This window comes from Chiloscyllium plagiosum, unplaced genomic scaffold (genome assembly GCF_037043375.1).
Source record: "Chiloscyllium plagiosum isolate Xiang-an unplaced genomic scaffold, Cpla_swu_hap1 HiC_scaffold_11, whole genome shotgun sequence".
Classification (NCBI taxonomy): Eukaryota; Metazoa; Chordata; class Chondrichthyes; order Orectolobiformes; family Hemiscylliidae; genus Chiloscyllium; species Chiloscyllium plagiosum.
In genome coordinates this window covers 403,699-429,458 of record NW_028270149.1, presented here as the reverse complement: position 1 = coordinate 429,458, position 25,760 = coordinate 403,699, and the positions used below count along the sequence as shown (strand labels likewise).

General features: G+C 41.7%; 1 protein-coding gene across 1 annotated transcript; it reads right to left on the bottom strand.

Moving 5' to 3' along the window:
- Window positions 1-18,471: 18,471 nt before the first annotated feature.
- On the bottom strand, window positions 18,472-24,214 carry ccdc160 (coiled-coil domain containing 160). Its single transcript, XM_043714238.2, has one exon. The coding sequence runs from the start codon at window positions 24,204-24,206 to the stop codon at window positions 23,235-23,237; it is 972 nt and encodes a 323-aa protein (XP_043570173.2). The 5' UTR covers window positions 24,207-24,214; the 3' UTR covers window positions 18,472-23,234.
- Between the last annotated feature and the right edge of the window lie 1,546 nt (window positions 24,215-25,760).

The window sequence follows — 25,760 nt, the reverse complement described above, 5'->3', positions numbered from 1 at the left end:
GTTGGCTTTCCACTTTAAGTGCACTGGAGAAATGAAGGTGTAGGGCAATGTCATTCACACAAGGAATGAAGCCATGCAACTGTTAACTCCAGATAAAGGCTTCTGTTTATGATCTGAACTGCTGATTCTTGTAAAGTATGAATTTGCTTTTGCACTGTTGGTTTTTACATGGCAACAAAATCTGCAGATGTGTGCACATCTGTATTGATTTCTTTTTTAAATTAAGTAGTTTAAATAACTGAATGGTAGCTCACAATCTATCATTGAAACTTACATCCCCAGCTAGGTTAGGAAGGATAGAATACAGACATTTTGAAATGCTGGAGTTGCTTGCATCTCCCACACTAATAATTGTCAAATTAAAATCAATAACCTACCACTGATGAGAATGCAACACAGTTTTAATCACATGCACTAACTTTAGCAGAAAGTGCCTTTTGATGAACATACTTCAGGTATATATATTTACAAACATTTAACACCAATCAATATGCGAGGAAGCAAAAGAGTTAAGGATAAAAAAAGTTGCAGTCTGTCTGGTAAAGTTATGCAAATGAAAAGTAAATATAGACAGGATTGTAGTTCATGTTGATGTTACCATTGGACAAGTCAGATCCTAAACTGAACTCTGACCTGGTGGATCTTTTTGGGTTTTAATGAGGTGGTCTGGCACTGAAGCACAAGCATGTAATGTTGCAGATTTTGTTTTAACAATGAAACATTTTTAGGCAAAAAAGACATAAACCAAATTATTCACATTTAACACAGTAAATTATAATCCCAATCCAACAGCACCCTTCACAGCACTCAAACACCAAAGAGAATTCCCTTCTGGGTCACATCTTTAGGGTTTAACGTTATGGATGCTTCAATCTCCACTCTTGAGAATTAGATAGCCTTTTCCTTGAATTCTCGTACAATTGAACTTTGTCTTTCTCAGCTTCAAGTAACATTTTCACGTTTTAACCCAATACTTCTGTTCTGGAATTTTTAAAACAAGTTCTTTGGACTGAAGTAACCTACTTCTTTAGGAGCAACTGTTTTATACATCCAGCTTCCATCATGATTTCTGCAAAAACACTTTTCAAACTTTGAGTGTTGCCCTAAACTGAATCAAAATTCTGGGTTCTTCCAGCTAAAGCCAAATGTACAAACGTTTAAAGGTTTTAAAAAGTACACAGAATGCCTCAACTGACCCAACTTTCAGACACAGATCAACTTTCAGTACTTAACAAGAATTCCTATTTAGAGTCATAGAGATGTACAGCATGGAAACAGATGCTTCGGACCAACCTATCCATGCCAACCAGATATCCCAACCCAAACGGTGGCACAGTGGTTAGGACTGCTGCCTCACAGCGCCAGAGACCTGGGTTCAATTCCCGCCTCAGGCGACTGACTGTGTGGAGTTTGCACATTCTCCCCGTGTCTGCGTGGGTTTCCTCCGGGTGCTCTGGATTCCTCCCACAGTCCAAAGAAGTGCAGGTCAGGTGAATTGGCCATGCTAAATTGCCCGTAGTGTTAGGTGAAGGGGTAAGTGTAGGGGAATGGGTCTGGGTGGGTTGCGCTTCGGCGGGTCGGTGTGGACTTGTTGGGCCGAAGGGCCTGTTTCCACACTGTAAGTAATCTAGTCCCACCTCCCAGCACCCGACCCACATTCCTCCAAACCCTTCCTATTCATATGCACATCCAAATGCCTTTTAAATGTTGCAATTATACCAGCCTCCACCATTTCCTCTGGCAGCTTATTCCATACACGTACCACCCTATGCGTGAAAAAGTTGCCCCTTAGGTCCCTTGTATATCTTTCCCCTCTCACCCTAAACCTATGCCCACTAGTTTGGACTCCCCCCCCCCCCCCCCCCCCCCCAGGCAAAAGACTTCATCTATTTATCCTATCCATGCCCTCAATTTTGTAAACCTCTATAAGGTCACCCCTTAGCCTCTGACGCTCCAGGGAAAACAGCCCCAGCCTGATCAGCCTCTCCCCATAGCTCAAATCCTCCAAACCTGGCAACATCCTTGTAAATCTTGTCTGAACCCTTTCAAGATTCACAACATCTTTCCGATAGGAAGGAGACCAGAATTGCACGCAATATTCCAACAGTGGCCTAACCAATGTCCTGTATAGCCGCAACATGATGTCCCAACTCCTGTACCCAATACTCTGACCAATAAAGGAAAGCATACCAAACGCCTTCTTCACTATCCTACCTACCTGCGACTCCGCTTTCAAGGAGCTATGAACCCGCACTCCAAGGTCTCTTTGTTCAGCAACACTCCCTAGGACCTTACCATTAAGTGTATAAGTCCTGCTAAGATTCGCTTTCCCAAAATGCAACACCTCGCATTTATCTGAATTAAACTCCATCTGCCACTTCTCAGCCCATTGGCCCATCTGATTAAGATCCTGTTGTAATCTGAGGTAACCCTCTTCGCTGTCCATTACACCTCCAATTTTGGTGTCATCTGCAAACTTGCTAACTGTACCTCTTATGCTCACATCCAAATCATTTATATAAATAACAAAAATAGTGGACCCAGCACCGATCCTTGTGGCACTCCACTGGTCACAGGCCTCCAGTCTGAAAAACAACCCTCCACCACCACCCTCTGTCTTCTACCTTTGAGCCAGTTCTGTATCCAAATGGCTAGTTCTTCCTTTAAACCGTGAGATCTAACCTTGCTAACGAGTCTCCCATTGGGAACCCTGTCGAACGCCTTACTGAAGTCCATATAGATTACATTTACCGCTCTGCCCTCATCAATCCTCTTTGTTACTTCTTCAAGAAAACTCAATCAAGTTTGAGAAACATGATTTCCCACGCACAAAGCCACGTTTACTATCCCTAATCAGTCCTTGCCTTTCCAAATACATATACATCCTTTCCCTCAGGATTCCCTCCAACAACTTGCCCACCATTGACGTCAGGCTCACTGGTCTATATTTCCCTGCCTTATCCTTACTACCTTTCTTAAAGAGTGGCACTACATTAGCCAACCTCCAGTCTTCTGGCATCTCACCTGTGACTATCGATGAGACAAATATCTCAGTAAGAGGCCCAGCAATCACTTCTAGCTTCCCACAGACTTCGAGGGTAACCTGATCAGGTCCTGGGGATTTATCCACCTTTATGCATTGCAAGTCATCCCGTCACTTCCTCCTCTGTAATATAGACATTTTGCAAGGTGTTACCATCTATTTCGCTACTTTCTCTCTCTTCCATATCCTTTTCCACAGTGAATACTGATGCAAAATACTCATTTAGTGTCTCTCCCATTTTCTGCAGCTCCACACAAAGGCTGCCTTGCTGGTCTGGGAGGGGCCCTATTCTCTCCCTAGTTACCCTTTTGTCCTTAAATGTATTTATAAAAACCCTTTAGATTCTCCTTAATTCTATTTGTCAAAGCTATCTCATGTCCCCGTTTTGCCTTCCTGATTTCCCTCTTAAGTATACTCCTATTTTGTCTTTATACTCTAAGGACTCACTCAATCTATCCTGTCTATACCTTACATATGATTCCTTCTTTTTCTTAACCAAACCCTCAATTTCTTTCATCATCCAGCATTCTCTATATCTACCAGCCTTTCACCCTGACAGGAATATACTTTCTCTGGATTCTCATTATCTCATTTCTGAAGGCTTCCCATTTTCCAGCCATCCCTTTACCTGCGAACATCTGCCCCCAAACAGCTTTTGAAAGTTCTTGCCTAATAGCATCAAAATTGGCCTTTCTCCAATTTAGAACTTCAACTTTTAGATCTGGTCTATCCCTTTCCATCACTATTTTAAATCTGATAAAATTATGGTCACTGGCCCCAAAGTGCTCCCCACTGACACCTCAGTCACCTGCCCTGCCTTATTTCCCAAGAGTAGGTCAAGCTTTGAACTTTCTCTAGTAGGTACATCCACATACTGAATTAGAAAATTGTCTTGTACACACTTAAATTCCTCTCCATCTAAACCCTTAACACTATGGCAGTCCCAGTCTATGTTTGGAAAGTTAAAATCCCCTACCATAATCACCCTATTACTCTTACAGATAGCTGAGATCTCCTTACAAGTTTGTTTCTCAATTTCCCTCTGACTATTAGGGGGTCTATAATACAATCCCAATAAGGTTATCATCCCTTTCTTATTTCTCAGTTTCACCCAAATAACTTCCCTGGATGTATTTCCAGGAATATCCTCCCTCAGCCCAGCTGTAATGCTATCCCTTACCAAAAACACCACTCCCCCCTCCTGTCTTGCCTCCCTTTCTATCCTTCCTGTAGCATTTATGTCCTGGAACATTAAGCTGCCAGTCCTGCCCATCCTTGAGCCATGTTTCTGTAATTGCTATGATATCCCAGTCCCATGTTCCTAACCATGCCCTGAGTTCATCTGCCTTCCCTGTTAGGCCCCTTGCATTGAAATAAATGCAGTTTAATTTATTAGTCCTACCTTGTCCCTGCCTGCCCTGACTGTTTGACTCACTTCTGTTCTCAACTGTTCCAGTCTCAGATTGATCTCTTTCCTCACTATCTCCCTGGGTCCCACCCCCTCCACCTTACTAGTTTAAATCCTCCCAAGCTGTTCTAGCAAATTTCCCTGCCAGTATATTAGTCCCCTTCCAATTTAGGTGCAATCCGTCCTTCTTGTACAGGTAATTTCTAACCCAAAAGAGATTTCAATGATCCAAAAATGTGAACCCTTCTCCCATACACCAGCTCCTCAACCATGCATTTATCTGCTCTATCCTCCTATTCCTGCCCTCACTAGCTTGTAGCACTGGGAGTAATCTAGATATGACTACTCGAGGACCTCCTTTTTAAATTCCTGTCTAACTCTCTGTCATCTCCCTTCAGAATCTCAACCTTTTCCCTTCCTATGTCATTGGTTCCAATGTAGAAAATGACCTCTTGCTTATTAAAGGTAAATCAACTCTAGCTACAAAGAAACAATTATGATCCATCAGAATATAACTCTACTATTTAAAACTCTAATGTAAACAACCACTGAAGGAGAAATAAGTATTACCACTGAGAACATAGAAAGCTCCTGACTTTATGGGAATTGATGGCTTCTCCTTATCTTGTTCACAGCCCAAAGCTGGTTAGCTGCCTGAGTCAATCACGTGGGTGTCAGTTGGAAAAAGCCATTTGTCATCATTAGCTGGAACTATTCCACAGACCAATCAGCAACTTGTTGCCAGCTGAATCATACCTTTAGCTCCAAACCATCTGCACTTTCTTCTGCTTATCAAGCACCTGCTTTGGTTTTCACATCAGGTTTTCCCAATATCTTTATTTCATTTCCCAATAAATGGGTGAGTAATCTGGAAGATTAATGAGGAGCTATGTCATCAACATGGATGGAAAGATTCTCTCTAATTTTTTTATATAGGTATTTTTATTGAAAAAAGAAAAATTTAAAGATTTTTTTACAAAATTACAAAAATAATATAAACGAGTGTATTCCACTTTACAATATGATAACAACACCAATATAAAATTAAATAAATAACCCATCTAACTACTAATCTATTCTACAAACAACAAAAACATAAAATAGGATATCATACATTACTAGCAGTAAATGACAAAATAATTAAATATCTAGATACATGTTCAAAATAGATTTATATCAAGTCATAATAGAACCCATATTTATACAGGATTCCTCCTCCTGGGGGCCCCTGAACCAGCCAGAACCATTTCCACAGCTAAACAAAAGACCTGGACAGTATGGCCAAAATGTCTGTGTTGATGTAGATCAAAAAGGGCTGCCATGTTTTATAAAATAATTCCATTTTTTAGAGCACCATTTTCGTGAGGAAGTCAAGGGAGATATATTCCATGATTATCCTGTGCCAGTTTGAAAGTCCTGGGGGGCCTTCAGATACCCAATTCACTAAAATAGTTTTCCTCGCACAAAAGAAGAGGATAGTAAATAATTTCCTCCGTATACATTCAAGCAGGGAAAATGTGGAAAGCCCAAAAGTAGGAATGTTGGATCTGATCCAATCTCCGTACCCAAAATCTCTGTCAAGGCATTTGCTACTCTATCCCAATACCTATGGATCTTATGGCATGTCCATAGACAATGCGTGAGTGTGCCAACTTCTTTTTTACATTTAGGACACATTGAGGATGCTCCTGCCTTGAATTTTGAGAGTCGTTCAGGTGCCATATAAGTCCTGTAAGTATCTTTAATTGAGTAGCCTGAGTTCTATTACAAATAGAGATCTTTCTGACATTTTCCCAGATGTCCTCCCACATTTTTTAAGAGATTTCCAACCCTAATTCTTGATTCCAGGTTTTATATAATCGTTCCATGTCCTTCGAGACCTTATTGTATAGTGAATGATAAAAGTACTGACCAAGGGCGGCCCCATCGGCCATAGTACTGTCCTTTTCCTATCCAATTTGTAGGGATTAACTATCAGTGTGGTCTTCTTTTTGTATAAAGTCTCGTATTTGAAAGTACCGAAGGATGTCCTTGTTAGGCAGTCCAAACTTCTGATGCAATTGCTCAAAGGACATCAAAACTTCTCCATCAAACAGGTCTCCCAAGCAGGAGATACCTCTGGACTCCCAAATTTTAAATGTAGCATCCATCAGTCCTGGCTGAAATCCCGATGCTCCCACTATGAGGGTATTAGGGGAGGCTTTTTGCAGGTTACCCTCATCTTGCCGCATTATCCTCCAGGCTTTAATTGTATTTAATACAATAGAGTTTTTACAGCAGTCCGTAATAACTCTCATCTTGTCCATAAATAATAGATTGATGAGGGGGCATTTTGCTTGGAAAGTCTCAATATCCAACCAGATTGATTGTGGGGTCACAAGAAACTCAATCAGCCACATAAGATAATAAGGAGCTCAATTGATACCTCCTGAAATCTAGAAAGTCCAGTCCTCCCCTTGCTTGTGGGAGTTGCAGCTTTTCTAATTTGATAAGGGGCCGTCTATGATTCCAAATAAAGGAGGAGCCAAGCCAGCCGTGTAGCTTACGCAACCCCTGTTTCAGCAGCATCGGGGGAGCGTTTTCATAGGATATAGAAGATGAGGTAGAGTATTCATTTTAACTAAGCCTACTCTGCCTAACCAAGATTTTGGGAGATCTCCCCAGCGTTGAAGGTCCTGCCTTATTTTCTCTAATAAGTGCACAAAATTGGCTTTATACAGCTGACCAAATACTGGGGTGATAAAAATACCTAAGTACAGAAAACCTTCTAGTGACCACCGAAAGGGAAAGCAAGATCCGTCTGGTAGATTGGATACATTGGCAAGACCTCCCAACGGCATGGCCTCCGATTTCATAAAATTGATTTTATGACCTGAGAACATACTAAGTAGATTGATCACTTGAATTAAGCGGGGCACGGATATCAAAGGATCACTTAAGAGGAGGACATCATCCGCATAGAGAGTAATTTTGTGCTTGCCCAATCCAACCCTTGGAGCCGTTATATTAGGGTCAGCTCGTACAGCTTCTGCTAGTGGTTCAATCACTAGCATAAATAGTAATGGTGAGAGAGGACATCCCTGGTGACAGCCCCTGCCAATGCTAAAGCTATCTGATCTTAAACTGTTGGTGATCGCTGCTGCTTTGTGATCATTATATAATAGTGAAACCCGTTTAGTAAAGGCCTCTCCAACAGCGAATCATTCCAACGTATAAAAAAGATATGGCCATTCTATTCGATCAACTGCCTTCTCTGCCTCTAGGGAGACAACTAGATCGAGTATCATTCCCTGCTGGCAGGCTTGTATCATATTTAAGACCCTTCTAATGTTATTAGTTGACCTGCGACCCTTTATAAACCCCGTCTGGTCCTCTTTTATTATGAATGGTAAAACTCTCGCCAGTCTTAATGCTAATATTTTTGAAAGAATTTTAAAATCCATATTTAACAAGGATATGGGTCGGTATGATGAGCAATCTTCTGGGGCCTTTCCCTGCTTAAGAATGAGAGAAATATTTGCTTCTCTCAACGAAGGCGGGAGGCAGCCCTGACTGTGTGAGTAATTATACATATTTATGAGTGGCCCGGCCAGTTCCCCTATTAATTCTTTATAGAATTCAACCTAGTCTTGACTTCCTATATACTGCAGCATGGTCAGAAATAGTTATATTACCTATTTTACAAGACAGTATCGAATTCAGAAGGGTCGAAGGGGCAAAAAACATATCAATTCTGGTATGGCACTTGTGTGGATTAGAGTAGAAAGGAAAGTCTCTACCCTGGGGATGAAGACACCTCCACACATCTACTAGTCCTTCCTCTTTGTTCAGATCCGTCAATTGTCTAGATCTCAGAGATATACTCGCAGTGCTTTTAGGTATCCTATCTGTCTCTGGGTCAATAATACAAATAAAATCTCCTCCTATAATTGTATGGCGGACCCCAAAAGCCATCAACTTAGAGAATACTTCCGTTACAAATTTAAAAGGGTGTGCCGAGGGGCAATAAAGATTTAAAATTCCATATACCTCTCCATGTATTAGGGCTTTGATCAATATATACCGTCCAGACTCATCTTTTATCTGGCTTAACATTTGAAAAGGAAGATTCTTCCGAATAAGAATGGCTACTCCCCTACTTTTTGAACTGAAAGCTGAAAAGAAAGCCTGACCAAGATTCTCTCTAGTTTAACTGTGGTCAATTAGCAATCTGCCTCAAGGGAATCTTTCCACACTGGGCCAATGGGCTGAGGAGTGGCAGATAAATGTGAGGTGCTGCATGTTGGGAAAGCAAATCTTAGCAGGACTTATACACTTAATGGTAAGGTCCTAGGGAGTGTTGCTGAACAAAGAGACCTTGGAGTGCAGGTTCATAGCTCCTTGAAAGTGGAGTCACAGGTAGATAGGATAGTGAAGAAGGAGTCTGGTATACTTTCTTTTATTGGTCAGAGTATTGAGTACAGAGTTGGGACATCATGTTGCGGCTGTACAGGACATTGGTTAGGCCACTGTTGGAATATTGTGTGCAATTCTGGTCTCCTTCCTATTGGAAAGATGTTGTGAAACTTGAAAGGGTTCAGAAAAGATTTACAAGGATGTTGCCAGGGTTGGAGGATTTGAGCTATAGGGAGAGGCTGAACAGGCTGGGGCTGTTTTCCCTGGAGCGTCGGAGGCTGAGGGGTGACCTTAAAGAGGTTTACAAAATTATGAGGGGCATGGATAGGATAAATAGGCAAAGTCTTTTCCCTGGGGTCAGAGAATCCATAGGTTTAGGGTGAGAGGGGAAAGATATAAAAGAGACCTACGGGGCAACTTTTTCACACGGAGGGTGGCACGTGTATGGAATGAGCTGCCAGAGGAAGTGGTGGAGGCTGGTACAATTGCAACATTTAAGAGGCATTTGGATGGGTATATGAATAGGAAGAGTTTGGAGGGATATGGTCCAGGTGCTGGCAGGTGGGACTAGATTGGGTTGGGATATCTGGTCGGCATAGATGGGTTGGACCGAAGGGTCTGTATCCATGTTGTACATCTCTATGACTCTATGCTTGTGAAAAGCAATAAAGATGGCACAAGGTGATCTTGCTGTCAAGGTATACTGTATTGGGCATATCGCCCAGTACTGCACCACATCTCATATAAAGGCTGTGTCTTTATACTTTTTGTAACTTTGATTGTGAACTGAAATGGAAAAAAAACTGTTTTAAAACCTTAGAACTGTTGAAGGATTATTGCACATTTTGAAAGCAAATAATCTGATACTCCTGGCAAGCATTGTCTACACAGCAGATTGAACTCACCACGTGCTCCAAACGATATCCATTTGAAGAAAAGGCACCAATGTCTCAGGGCACGCTCCATGAGCAAAAGAAGGCTGGACACTGGGTAAAGCACAGGAAATTTATGTTTCACTGTCTGAGGAAGTTTCTTGGGATTATGATGTGTGTGGCTGCATATTAGATAATACCATAGCCAGACAGAAAGTTCTGGAATTTATGGAACAGCATGGGCGAACCAACATTGAAATTCAAAAGAAGTTGCGTAATTTGACAGGTGGATACTAGCATTAGAAGCTGAAATCACATGTGAAACTCTCAGAGAGGTTATTCTCTTAGAGGAATTTAAAAATTCATTACCTTCCATAATCAGAATCAAAGGGGTTCTCAATGCTACTTGGGTGACAACATGGGCGATCATTACAAGTTAATCCATAAAACTAAATGTATTTTCTGTTACTTTCAAAAAATTGAAAAGGATAGAACATGGGAGAGTGAAAGGAAAGTGTGTAGCTAAGATAAGGACTGGAGAGCTGGAAATGCTTTAAAGTCTTGTCCTTAAATCAGAAAGGAGAGCTCTGTGGGTGGAGGTGATAATCAGAAGTCAAGGTGTTTCTATTGTAACCAAGTGTGACACTGTAGTGATTGATAGTCTGGTATGGAGGGAAGGCCTTATGAGGAAAGGCTGAAGGACTTGAGGCTGTTTTCATTAGAGAAAAAGGTTGACAGGTGACTGAATTGAGACATATAAGATAGTCAGAGAGTTAGATAGGATGGACTGTGAGATTCACAACTCTTTAGGAGAAGTAATTTCTTCCCATCTGTTTTAAATCTGTTATCCCTTTTCCTAAAACTATGCCTTCTTTTTGTGGGCGGCATGGTGGCACAGTGGTTAGCACTGCTGCCTCACAGCGCCAGAGACCCGGGTTCAATTCCCGTCTCAGGCGACTGACTGTGTGGAGTTTGCACGTTCTCCCCGTGTCTGCGTGGGTTTCCTCCGGGTGCTCCGGTTTCCTCCCACAGTCCAAAGATGTGCAGGTCAGGTGAATTGGCTATGCTAAATTGCCCGTAGTGTTAGGTAAGGGGTAAATGTAGGGGTATGGGTGGGTTGCGCTTCGGCGGGTCAGTGTGGATTTGTTGGGCCGAAGGGCCTGTTTCCACACTGTAAGTAATCTAATCTAATCTAATCTAATCTAGATTGCCCCACGATGAAAATTCCTCTCTATGTATGCTTTGGCAATTCCCTTGAGCATTTTGTATACCTCAATGAGATCTCTTCTCATTTTCCTAACCTCCAGAGAGTACAGGCCTAAGTTAGTCAGAAACCAAACCCCTCAGTCTCTGGAATCAATCTAGTGCACTACCCTGAACTGCCTCCAATGCAAATACATTCCTCGTCAAATAAGGGGACCAAAGTTGTAAGCAGTAATCTAGGTGTGGTGTCACTAATGCCTTGTACCGTTGCAGCAACAATTCCCTACATTTATACTCCATTCCTTTAGCAATAAATGACAAAATCCCATTTGCCTTCCTTATTACATGCTGTACCTACAAATGGTGGTTCAAATGGCACATTAGAAGAGTAGTCAGCACTGCTGCCTCTCAGCACCAGGGAGCCAGTTTCATTTCACCTTTATGCAAACTCCATACAGACAGTTGGCCATTCTCCTTGTATCTGTGTGGGTTTCCTCCCACAGTCCAAAGAATTGCAGGATAGGTCGATTAGCCGGGGTATGAATGAATTAATGGTTTATTATCACATGTATTCTATAGTGAAATACCATAAAATACAGTGAGATGTTTTCATTTGTCACCATAATCCAGCACTACTTTGACAGTTTAAGAGTAAGAGAAAATGAAAAGAAGGAGCTTAAAGAGAAGTCTGTCTACATTCACATTCTGAGCTGAACGAGGTTTGAGAAGATCTGGAGCTCAGATTGAGGTTTTGGATGTAGATTTGCTCACTGAGCTGCAAGGTTCATTTTCAGACATTTCGTCACCCTACTAGGTAACATCTTCAGTGGCCTCAGGCGAAGCAATGCTGAAAATTCCTGCTTTCTATTTATATGTTTGGGTTTCTTTGGGTTGGTGATGTCATTTCCTGTGGTGATGTTATTTCCTGTGGTGAAGTCACTTCCTGTTCCTTTTCTCAGGGGTGGTAGATGGAGTCTAACTCGATGTGTTTATTGATAAAGTTCTGGTTGGAATGCCATGCTTCTAGGAATTCTTGTGCGTGTCTTTATTTGTCCTAGGATGGATGTGTTGTCCCAGTCAAAGTGGTGTCCTTCCTTATCTGTGAGAGAGGGTCATGTCGTTTTGTGGCTAGTTGATGTTCATGTATCCTGGTGGCTAGTTTTCTGCCTGTTTGTCCAATGTAGTGTTTGTTACAGTCCTTGCATGGTATTTTGTAAATGACATTAGTTTTGCACGTGGTCTAGTATAGGGTCTTTTGAGTTCATTAGCTTCTGTTTTAGTGTATTGGTGGATTTGTGGGCTACCATGATGCCAAGGGGTCTGAGTAGTCTGGCAGTCATTTCTGAGATGTCTTTGATGTAAGGGACAGTGGCTAGGGCTGGCTCAAAACCACCACCACCTCATCCAGCCCAGTGATTAGAGACAGTCAACACAGCTTTGTGCATGGGAAATCACAAACTTGATTGAGATTTTTGAAGAAATAACAAAGAGGATTGATGAGGGCAGAGTGGTGGATGTGATCTATATGGACTTCAGTAAGGTTTTCGACAAGGTTCCCCATGGGAGACTGGTTAGCAAGGTTGGATTTCTGGAATACAGAGAGAACTAGCCATTTGGATACAGAACTGGCTTGAAGGTAGAAGACAGAGGGTTGCTTTTCAGATTGGAGGCCAGTAACCAGTGGTATGCCACAAGGATTGGTGCTGGGCCAATGAGCTGAGGAGTGGCAGATGAAGTTTAATTTAGATAAATGTGATGTGTTGCATTTTGGAAATAGCAAATTGTAGCAGGACTTATACACTTAATGGTAAGATCCTAGGGAGTGTTACTGAACAAAGAGACCTTGGAGTGCAAGTTCATAGTTCCTTGAAAATGGAGCCGCAAGTAGATAGGATAATGAAGAAGGCATTTGATATGTTTTCCTTTATTGGACAGAGCATTGAGTGTAGGAGTGTAGGAGTTGGGAGGTCATGTTGCAGCTGTACAGGTCACTGGTTCGGCCACTTTTGGATTAGTATGTGCAGTTCTGGTCTCCCTCCTATCAGAAGGATGTTGTGAAACTTGAAAGGGTTCAGGAAAGGTTTATAAGGACGTTGCCAGGGTTTGAGGATTTGAGCTACAGGGTGAGGCTGAATAGGCTGGGGCTGTTTTCCCTGGAGCATTGGAGGCTGAGGGGTGACCTTATAGAGGTTTACAAAATTATGAGGGGCATGGATAGGGTTAAAAAAATGTCTTTTGCCTGGGTTGGGGGTGTCCACCCAGAACTAGAGGAAATAAGTTTAGGGTGAGAGGGGAAAGGTTTAAAAAGGATCTGAGGGGCAACTTTTTCACACAGAAGTGGTGTGTGTATGGAATGAGCTGCCAGAGGAAGTGATAGAGGCTAGTACAATTACAACATTTAAAAGGCATCTCAATGGGTATATGAATAGGAAGGGTTTGGAGGGATATGGGCCAAGTGCTGGCAAATGGGACTAGATTGGGTTAGGATATCTGGTCAGCATGAACGAGTTGGACCGAAGGGGCAGTTTCTGTGCTGTACATCTCTATGACTCTATGACTCTAATGTCAAAGTCGCTGATCTTCAGAGACCATATTTCACTGCTGGGCTTACCTAGCTGACATCACCTCAGGGCTTGCTCGCTCGCTCAGCTAGCTACTGATGAAAGAACAGTACTCTGAAAGCTGGTACTTCCAAATAAACCTGTTGGGCTACAACCTAGTGTTGTGTGATTTTTAACTTTGTCCACCCCAGTCCAACCATCACCTCGTCATTTTGAATGAATAAGATAAATTGTCAATGTTGGATTGCATCTCCATGTTTCTAGAAACACATAGGATAGAACAGAAACATTTTTAAAAATTCACAGACAAAAATAGAAAACTGCACAGATAAATATTGAACAACTAGAGTGTTTCAGGTGGAGATGAAATATTGATATTGTTACCTTTACAATGTGGATCTTTGAAAGTGAAATGCAGGCCATAAAACCATAAGATATAGGAGCAGAATTAGGCCGTTGAGTCCATTGAGGCTGCTCTGCTATTCATTCATGGCTGATATGTTTTGTAACACCATTCTCCTACCTTCTCCCCGTAATCCTAGACTCCCTTACCAATCATGAACCTAACTATCTTAGTCTTCAATACACTCAATGACTTGGTCTCCACAGCTTTCTGTAGCAATAAATTCCACAGATTAACCACACTCTGGCTGAAGAAATTCCTCCTCATCTCAGTTTTAAATGGTCGCCCCTTCACTCTGAGACTACACCCTCATTCCTAGTCTCTCCTAATGGAAACATTTTCTCTATAAAATCATAGCATCATACAGCACAGAAACAGGCTTGAGAAGTAATTGCGGGGGCCCTGGCTGATATTTTTACATCATCGTTAGCCACGGGCGAGTTCCTGGAAGACGGAAGATAGCGATAGTTGTGCCTTCATTCAAGAAGGGCTGCAAACAAAAGCCAGAAACTATAGACCAGTAAGCTAAACATCTGTGGAGGGTACATTACTTGAGAAGATTCTGAGGGATAAGATATATATTTGGAAAGACAGGGTTTGATTAGGAGTAGTCAGCATGGCTTTGTGAGTGAGAGATCATGCCTCACAAATTTGTTGGAGTTCTTTAATGAAGTGACCAGGAATGTTGACAAGGGCAGGGCGGTAGACATGGTCTTTATGGATTTCAGTAAGGCCTTTGATAAGGTTCCACATGGTAGGCTGCTCTGTAATGTTAAATTGCATGAATCTAGAGTAAGCTGGCAAATTGGATACACAATTGGCTTGGTGGTAGGAAGCAGAGGTAATAGTGAAAGGATGTTTGTTGGACTGGAGGCCTGTGACTACTGGAGTGCCTCACAGATTGGTGCAGGGCCCATTGCTGCTTTGGATGAGAATGTACAAGGCATGATTAGTAAGTTTGCAGATTACACTAAAATAGGCAGTAAAGTAGACAGTGAAGAAGGTTATCAGAAATTGCAGCAGGACCTTGATCAGCTGGGGAAATGGGCTGAGAAATGGCAAATGGAGGTTAATATAGGTAAGTGTGAGGTCTTGCATGTTGAAAAGTCAAATCTAGGCAGGAGTTTCATAGTGATTCATACGGCATTAAGGAGTGTAGTGGAAAGGAGAGATTTTGGAGATCAGGTACACGGTTCTCTGAAAGTGGAGTCACAGGTAGCCAGGGCACCAAAGAAGGTTTTCATCAATCAGGGCACTGAGGATAGAAGTTCAGAAGTTATGTTGCAGTTTATACAGGATGTTGTTGAGGCAGCATTTGGAGTATTGTTTTCAGTTTTGGTCACCTTGTTATAGGGTATTATTAAACTGGAAAGAGTGCAGAAGAAATTTACAAGGATGTTGCCTGGATTCAATGGTCTGAGTTATAGGGAGAGGTTGGACAAGCTGGGACTTTGTTCTTTAGAGCACAGGAGACTGGGGAGACCTTATAGAAGTGTATAAGAACATGAGAGGCATGGATAGGGTGAATGCACTCAGTCTTTTTCCCAGGGTTGGGGAATGGAGGACTAGAGGGCACCAGTTTAAGGTTAGAGGGGAAAGAATAAAAGGGAACCTGAGGTGCAACTTTTTTTACACAGAGAGTGGTACTCATGTGGAGGTGGTTGAGGCAGATACAATAACAACATTTAAAAGGCATTTAGACAAATACATGGATAGGATAGGATTAGAAGGATATGGACCCCCAAGTGCAGGGAAATGGGGTTAACATGGATGGATATTTTGGTCAGCATGGACCAGTTTGGGCCAAAGGCCGGTCTCCATGCTGTAAGACTCTATGACTATGACTCTAAACAGACCCTTTGGCCCAACCAGTCCATGCCGAAAATAATCTCAAACTAAACTACTTTTAATCGTATACGTCCTGCCCTTGTTTGTTTTTACCTCACATTTATCCAAATTAAACTCCATCTTCCACTCTTCAGCCATTGACCCAATTGATCAAGATCTCTTTGCAATCTTAGATAACCTTCTTCACTGTCTACTATACCACCAATTTTGGTGTCATTCACAAAATTATTAACGAGACTATCTATATTCTCATCTAAATCATTTACATGAATGACAAACAAAAGTGGACCCAGCACCAATCCCTGTGTAACACTGCTGGTCACAGACCTCCAGTCCAAAACAAAACCCTCCACCACCCTCTGTTTCCTGCCATTAAGCCAATTTTGTATTCAAATGGCAAGCTCACCCTAAATCCCATGTGATCTAACTTTACTAAGTAGTCTATCATGCAGGATCTTGTCAAGGGCTTTACTAAAGTCCAAGTAAAAAATGTTTACCACTCTTCTCTCAAACTTCTTGGTTACTTCCTCAAAAAACTCATATCAAGTTCATGAGTCACTATTTCCCTCACATAAAATCACATTGAATATCCTGAATCATTCTTTGCCTCTCCAAATACATACAAATCCTACCCTTCAGAATCACTTCCAACAACTTACCTACTACCGAAATCAGACTCACAGGTTTATAGTTCCCAGGCTTTTCCTCACATTCCTTCTTAAATAAAACAGAAAGTGAGGACTACAGATGCTGGACAGTCAGAGTCGAAAAGTGTGGCGCTGGAAAAAGCTCAGCAGGTCAGGCAGCAAACGAGGAGCAGGTGAATCAATGATAAGGGTATAAGCCCTTCATGACAAAATTCCAGATGAAGGGCTTATACCTGAAAAGCTCCTTATCCTCAGATGCTGCCTGATCTGCTGTGCTTTTTGCAGCACCACACTTCTTAAATAAAGGCACAGCATTAAGCACTCTCCAGACATCCAGTACCTCATCGTTTGTTAAAGGCAATACAAATATTTCTGCAAGAGTCCCACAATTTCCTCTCTAATTTCCCACAGTATTCTGGGAGACACTTCATCAACCTCAGAGATCTATCCACCTCCACGTTTCCTAAGACTGACAGTAATCCTCTACAGTAATATATGATTTAGATGAGAATAGAGAAGGCATGATTAGTAAGCTTGCAGATGACACCAAAATTGGTAGTCATGATTTGGAGACGCTGGTGTTGGACTGGGGTGTACAAAGTTAAAATTCACACAACACCAGGTTATAGTCCGACAGGTTTATTTGGAAGCACTAGCCTTCGGAGCACTGCGTCATCATCAGGTAATTGTGGAGAATAAGACTGTAAGACACAGAATTTATAGCAAAAGTTTACAGTGTGATGTAACTGAAATTATATATTAAGACCATAAGAAATAGGAATGGAAGTAAGGCCATTTGGCCCATCGAGTCCACTCCGCCATTCAATCATGGCTGATGGGCATTTCAACACCACTTACCTGCACTCTCTCTGTATCCCTTAATTCCTTGCGAGATTAAGAATTTATCAATCTCTGCCTTGAAGACATTTAACAGCCCGGCCTCTACTGTGCTCTGTGGCAGTGAATTCCACAGGAAAATATTGAAAGTGACACAGATTGTTTGTTAAATCTCTAATCTTTTAGAATGACCATGTTGGTTTCAGTTCTTTCATATGTAAATCGCAAAACCTTTTTTAAAAGTTAAATTTTCAAGTGCACTTTAACAATTGGTGTCATGTCGGCCCAGATAAGGTATTGAAGATGTTAACCCCCTGTGAAGCGGTCTGCGCCACAATGATCAGACTGATTCTAACCTAAAAATGGATTTACAGAATCTTACAAAGATTCATGCAGTTTTTGAGCAAAGTAAAATGTGATTCTGCAAGTACAAATTCACAAAAGCACAAAGGGATTTTGATAAAATGGGTCAATGGCAGAAAATGGCAGATGGAGTTCAATTTGGCTAAATGTAATTTAGTGCAACAAACAGGGGCAGGACTTAGACAATTAACGGGAGGGAATTGTATAGTGTTGTAAAAAAGAGGGACCTTAGGGGTTCAGGTACCTAATTCTTTAAAGTTTGTAACACATAGGGAGAGAGTGGTTAAATCGTGTTTAGCACTTGCCTTCATTGTTCAGATCATTAAGTATAAGAGTTGGTTCGTCAGGTTGGACAGGACTTTGGTGAGGCCTCTTCTGGAGTACTGCGTACAGTTCTGGTCGCCCTGTGAAAGGAAGGATATTATTAAGCTGAACAGGGTTCAGAAAAGATTTACCAGGACGTTGCTGAGTCTAGAGGGTTTGAGTTATAAGGAGAGGCTGGTTAGGCTGGGAATTTTTCACTGGAGCGTAGGAGGTTGAGGGGTGACCTTATAGAGGTTTATAAAATAATCAGAGGTACAGATAAGGTGAATGACAAGTGTCTTTTTCCCTAAGGTGGGAGATTTCAAGCCAAGGGGGCATATTTTTAAGGTGACAGGAAAAAGATTTAAGACATGAGGGGCAACTATTTTTTTAATACACAGTGTGTGGAATGAACTTCCAGAGAAAATGATGGATGTAGATACAGTTACAATGTTTAAAAACATTTGGATAAGGACATGAATAAGAAATGTTTGGAGGGATATGGACCAGGAGCAGGCAGGTGCGACTAGATTAGTTTAGGATTATGCTTGGCATGGACTGGTTGGACCGAAGAGTCTGTTTCCATGCTGTATGACTGTATATGAACTGTTTTTAAAACATCAATATTTATTTCCAAGTTCTCTAGCCTACATTTCTTTCTCCATGGTAAAAACCGATGCAAAATATTCATTTAATATCTCTCCCCATCTCTAGAGGTTCAATACAAAGATGACCTCCTTCATTTTTAAGGGGCGCTAGTCTCTCTCTAGTTGCTCTGTTGTTCTTAATGTACTTGTAGAATCTCTTTGTATTATCCTGAACCTTATCTGCCAAGGCTCTCATATCCCCTCTTTGCCTTCCTGATCTCCCTCTTAAGAATCCAAACCTTTAACACCATGATAGTGCCAATGTTTAGAGAATTAAAATCATCTACTATTACAACCTTGTTATGCTTACACATCTCTGAGATCTCTCTGCGTATTTGTTCCTCAATTTCCCTCTCACTGGGGGGTCTATAGTACAATCCTATCAAGATGATCACTCTTTTTTTATTTCTAGTTTCAACCCATATATTTTCAATAGACAATTTTTCAGACAACACCATTCTCCCTCCTCTTTTGCCTCTCTTTCTATCCTTCCTATAGCATCAAAATTTGGAACATTGAGCTGCCAGTGCTGTGCATCCCTCAGTCAAGTTTCTGCAATAGCATGACATCCAAATCCCATATTCCCAAACATGCCCTGAGTTCATCAGCCTTCTCTGTAAGACTCCATGCATCAAAAGAAATGCAATTTAATTCTTGACTTACTTTGCTAAATTTTCTATCTAACCTTTTATATTCACTCTGTAAAGCTTTGATCTTTTCCTTAATTATGTCATTCCTACCAAAGTGTACAATAACTTCCAGTTCTTCACTCTCCCCTTTAACAATATGCTTCAAATGTTTTGTGAGAAGCATTTAATTCTGGCACTAGGAAAGCATCATCCTATTCTAGATTCACATTCACTGCTGCAGAATCTCCAGCCTATGTCCTTGACAGGAGAGTCCTCAAAACAATTATTTTTAAAAATTTTGTCAAACCCATCTATCATAAGACTCATTCTTAGAGTCCAAGACCTGACTGTCTCTTCTATTTTCCTCTTGAGAGATTATCCTTTTCAACAGTACCCAAAACTGAGTATCTGTTTGAGAAAGGAATAGCCACAGGAGACGTCTGCACTACCTTCTTACCTTTCCTAACAGTCACCCATCTATCAGACTGATCCTGCTGTGTAATCACTTCTCTAAATCTACTAGCCATCTAACTCCGTGTTTCTTGTATACCCTCAATTACATTAAGCCTAAAAAGAACCAGCTTACAATAGTACCTTTATATGAAATAAACTAACTTTCTTTACACAAAGAATTAATATTAAGCATGCAAAAAGTAAGAAATTTAAAAAAGCAAACATATAAATCTTAAATACAATCAACTTAGCTGACAATCGAATTTGAAAAATTCGAATTCAAGTGGTTCAGCAGATGGCTTTTAATCTTCTGATATATTTTTAAAAAACTCACTCCAGAATTGTCCATGTGCAGGCATCTCCAAAAGCTTGGTAAATACAACTCCATTAAAAAAAAAACTCTTCTCTGTGATATAAATAAAAGTCTATTTAGCAATGTTAAAATAATTCTCTCTTCTATGCACGTAATTTTAGAGAAAAAAATGAGTCTCCCACAAGTAGGTCACTCCAAAAGGTCCATTAACAGAACTCCATTTGAAAAAATTTGTGTTTTTTTGGGTTTGCTTTTGTTGCATTTTTAACTATAAATAAACCAAAAATGAATCTAAATAAAAAAACTCATACCACTGAAATGTAATAACTAATAAATTTGTATAGATTTGTATAAAAAAGATATGTATAGGTCTTGCCAAAGTTCCATTAACACAATTCTGTTTGAAAAAAAGAACATTTTTTCATGATAAAAGAATTTTAAAAATTCTTATACTACTGAAACATATTAACGATAGCTGTGGAGGGAATGGGTGAGAGCAGAAATGCAGGAAATGTGTTGGACATGGCTGAGCCCTCTGTCAGCCATAGTGGTGCAGAATCCTCAATTAAGGAAAAAGGTGGATATTTCAAAGGATCCCCTGCAGGTGGCAGCATCATTAGAACGAATATGATGGAGACAGGAATTGGGAGAATGGAATGTAGTCCTGACAGGAAGCAGGGTTAGGATGCATAGTCAAGGAAATCAAGGAAGTCAATAGGTTTGTTATGGATATATGACCATAGAAATAGAAAGGCAACCCTTCCTCTGAACCCCAATTCTTAGCAGGTATTTAGGGAGTCAGCGGGGATGAAGGGTCTTTTCAGGATGGCAGCTGGTGGCTACTGGAGTTTCACAGGGGTCACTGTTGGGATCATACCTATTCATACTATTTATTAATGATCTGGATGAAGAAACTGAGGGCATTGTTGCTAAGTTTGCAGATGACAAAGATAAGTGGAGGGACAGGTTGTAGTAAAGAGGCAGGAGAGCTGCAGAAAGACTTGGACAGGCTGGGAGTGTGGGTAAGCAAGTGTCAAATGGAATACAATGTGGGAAAATGTGAGGTTATGCACTTTTGGTAGGAAGAATAGAGGCATGAACTATTTTCTAAATGGGGAAAGACTTTGAAAATCTGAACCACAAAGGGATTTGGAAGTCCTCGTTCAGGATTCTCTTAAAGTTAGCCTGCAGTTTCAGTTGACAGTTAGGGAGGCAAATGTAATGTCAGCATTCATTTTCATGGGGCTAGAATACGAAAGCAGAAATGTATTGCTGAGGCTGCGGAAGTCTTTGGTCAGACAGCATTTGGAATATTGCGAGTAATTTTGGGCCCCATATCTAAGGAAGGATGTGCTGGTATTGGAAAGGGTGCAGCGGGTGTTAACAAGAACAATCTTGGGGATGAATGGCATGTCATTATGAGGAGTGGTTGAGAACTCTGGGTCTGTTTTTGATCAAGTTTAGAAGGATGAGGAGGAATCTGATTGAAATTTACAGAATACTGAGAGGCCTGGACAGAGTGGATGTAGAGATGTTTCCACTAGTAGGAGAGACTAAGACTTGAGGGCACAACCTCAGAGTGAAGGTTCTTGATGAGTAAGGGGATTAAGGATTACAGGGAGAAGGCGGGAGAATGGGGTTGATAAACACAGCAGCCATAATTGAATGGTATAGCAGACTCAATGGACCAAATGCCCTAATTTTGCTCCTATATTTTATGATCTTATACTCTCTCATGCTGAATAATCTGTACTCAGTAAAGGACTTAGTGTTATCCCCTTATGCCCTGCTGCAATAAATTTGGGCATGACATGATGTTGAACCATTATTCTGTCACCTTCACCTCTGCACCCATTTCTTTGGACAAGTCTCCACTCCCCGACAGACCTCTCCTCCAGCTTCCAATATTCTCCCTCCATCTTGACCCCTCCCTCTTATTCTCTTACCTGCACACAACCTATTCATTCAGAACTGTCAACGTGACATCAGTTAAATTAATTTCTCTGCTGTCCCCACTGATTTGAACCTAATCTCCTCTAAACTGACAGCACTCCATCTTCTCAGATCCAACCCTGACATTTTAATCCAACCTGCCATCAAGGATAGTGTTGTTTTTTCTTGCATACTGACCTCTATCTTGCAGAGACTGAATGTTCAGTCTCCGAGACACCCCCTTTTATCTGCCCCCGGACACTGACCCTTCCAGCGAACATCGACTGTCACTATCCTCAACATTTAGGGATCTCTCTCCCCCTGTCCCCCACCCCAGCTCGCCACTTCAGTTCCCCCAAATATGAATGACCCACTTCTAAATTCTTCCTAAAATTGACGAACAGGGCTTTCTGTGCAGACCCATTGTTTCAGCCTGTTCCTGCCTCCTATGGAACTTATTTCTTCCAACCTTGACTCATTTCTTTTCTCTCCTTATCCAGTCCTTTCCCACTTACATCTGCGATTCTTTTCACACTTTACATCAGTATCAAAACTTCTAGTTTGCTGCCTCCACCTGCCTCTTCTTCACTCTGGATGTGCAATCCCTCTACACCTGAGGAAATTCTTTGTTGAGAAAAAATGCAAATGGTGAGAATCTGGAACTCACTGCTTGTAAGGCTGGTAGAAACCCTCACAGCACTTAAGAAGTATTTAGATGTGTACTTGCGATGCCAAGCAGACAAGGTCATGGTTGAAGAGTGTGGCGCAGGAAAAGCACAGCAGGTCAGGCAGCATCTGAGGATCAGGAGTGTTGACGTTTCAAGCATAAGTCCTTCATCCAGAATGTGGGGTGAAAGGGGTTGAGAGATAAATAGGAGGGCGGAGGTGGAGCTGGGGGTAAGGTAGCTGGGAAAGCGATAGGTAGATGCCAGCAAGGAGTTATTGTGATAGGTCGGAGGGGAGGGTGGAGTGGATAGGTGGAAAGGAAAATAGACAGATAGGACAGTTTAAGACAGCTATGCCAAGTTGGAGGGTTGGATCTGGTGCGAGGTGGGGGGAGAGGAGATAAGGAAACTGGTGAAGTCAATGTTGATGCCTTGTGGTTGTAGGGTCCCAAGGTAGAACATGAGGCGTTCTTCCTCCAGTCAGATTTGGTGGTGGTGGAGGAACCTGATACTTGCATCGCCTTGGCAGAATGGGAGGGGGAGTTGAAGTGGTCGGCCACATGGTTCCCTCCCCACTGACCTATCCTGTAATATTTAATGATTTAATGGCAGTAGCTATTTTAAGCAGTAACTGATTGAAGATCTCTTCAAAAGTTTAATTTTAGTTTATATTCAGTAACTGAAAGCATTAAATAAAAAATAACAGATGATATCACTTATTTAAAAAGTCAACTTTAAAGTTTTGAGCTAGGTCCAACGATGGTAAACTAGAGCAATGCTTGCGCAACAATTCCAGAACTTGCTTATTTTGAGCATGTTGACATCTCTCCTTTTTCAGTTCAGTCTTTACTGTGTCCAGTTCTGTTTGTCGTTTCTTCAGTTCTAAGCTTGACTTTTCTTTCCATCTTTCCAGCAAACAGACCTTTTCCAACTGATGCTCCAGTTCCACCTGTTTCCAATTGGAGATGAGTTTCTCCTTTTCAAGGTGGTGATCCTGTGTCTCCAGCCTGTTCCATTGCAGTTGGGAGCTCAGGTTATGCATGGTCACTATCTTTTCTTGTAAATCTTCTTTAAGACCTCGAATTTGCAAATCCTTTTTAACACTTTCTTGCATGGTTTGTCTTAGGTATAAGGCATTGTTCTGTAAATCTAGTTTAGTCTTATGAAGTTCGGTCTCTTTGATTTCCAGGCAGACAGTTAATTTCTTGTTGCGTGCCTTCAGCTCTTCTGCCTGAAAATGCACAAGTGCCAGCTGTGCTTTTAAATGTTGTTGCTTAGTGTCTTTTCTACACTTCATTTCATGTAAAGTTGTTAGTTCCTCAGTGTTCCAGATACACTGCTCTTCCATTCCATCAATAATATTCTCAGCATTTCTATCTGATTTGTCTGATTTAAACATGCCAGCATGACTGTTTCCACAGATCTGTAATTTCAGGTCTTCAATGGGAGTTTGAGTATCTGTTACTGATGCAGTCCATCCTGAACTGTAAGCTTTTCTTTTAAATTTCTGCTCTTGTTGAAAATTCTCAATTTTCTGCTGATAAATGGTTTTAATTCTTTTGACTCTCCTGACTGCGAAGTTTTCAGAAACGAGTACCAGCTCCGAAGTAACACCCTTCCCAATAAGATCTTGCACATTGAAATGTGGAGGAAATAATGCTTCAACCCAATGTTGTTCTTCCATCTCTTGGAATCTCTATGAAACAAAATCACTAAACAGTTACCACTTAAGACCTAAGTGCAGATATCTCAGGTTAGTCAGCTCCAAATACAAATACACAGCAGATGAAGTAATAACATGCTTAATGTGAAGTTATACACTTTGGTGTGAATAACAGAAAGGAAGAGTATTGTTCAATGGTGATACATTGGAAAGTGTGGATGCCCAAAGGGATCCTGATGCACTTGTACACCAGTTAATGAAAGTAAATAGGCAAGTGTAACGTGTAATTAGTAAACAAAATGGTATGTGGATCTTCATTGGAAGAGGAGGAGGTTAGAAGGAGGGATGACAGTGTGTTGCTGGAAAAGCACAGCAGGTCAGGCAGCATCCAAAGGGCAGGAAAATCGATGTTTTGGACCAGAGACCTTAATTTTTCCTGCTCCTCGGATGCTGTCTGACCTACTGTGCTTTTCCAGCAACACACTCTCAACTCTGATCTCCAGCATCTGCAGACCTCACTGTCTCCTTAGAAGAAGGTATGTCTTACTGCAGTTAAACAGGACTTTAGTGAGACCATACCTGGAGTGCTGTGTGTAGTTTGGTTACCTTACTGAAAAGGAGGTGGACTTTGGAATATGCAACAATGCAGAGTGGCCGAGCAGAGACTGACAGCTAGGTGTGATACCCATGAGATGGCCTCAACTGGGACCTAGGGTTCATGTCACACTACAGGTGACCCTCTACATTATACACTCTCATACAGACACAAGCACACATATAAACACCCTTACATACTCTCACATTCACACTCTCTCAGACACACACACACCGCTCCCCAACACACACCACACCCTCTCACAGGCTTATACTCTGTCACACTCATGCTCAAATTCTACCAGGCACGCACATATACAAACACACAGACTCTCACACACACTGTCTCTCTCTTTCGCCCTCTCTCACATGCACACGCACACATAAAAGTCCATGGGGTGAATTTGCATTTGCAGAATTGTATTTGCAGATACATTCTATTTTTGCTCAAATATCACACAACCCGCAGGCAGTCAATCCAGTCTGACTCAACATTGGGATACAGACTCTAACCTCACACCTTTGATACATTGTCTGAGCTGAGATGTCACGTTTTTTTATAAAACCTTAAATTACCTTGAGGGTGGCACAGTGAGTAATCAAATCAAAATGTGACTTAAAAGTAGTTCTAGAATTAACATATTAATGAACCGAAACCTACAACCCATTCTAAAAGATGAAAAATTAACAGCAATCTCCCCCCCTCCCCCCTCTCCATCCATCCCTTCGTCCCTCCCCCCCTCTCCATCCCTCCCCCCTTCCGTCCCCTCCCTCCACCCCCGTTCCCCCTTCACCCCTTCTGCCCCCCCAACTCCACCCCTACCATCCCCCCCTCCGCATCCTCCTCCTCCCTCTCCATCTCCCCCTCCGTCTCCCACTCCCCTCCACTTCCTCAACCCCTCCCTTCCACCCCCATCTCCCTCCTCCCGCCCACCCACCCCCTCCCCCCTCACCCTCCCGCCCTCACCCTCCTCCCGCCCG

Bases quoted from the DNA above. Each gene is read 5' to 3' on its own strand.
- ccdc160 (XM_043714238.2), bottom strand. From the start codon at position 24,206: ATGGAAGAACAACATTGGGTTGAAGCATTATTTCCTCCACATTTCAAT.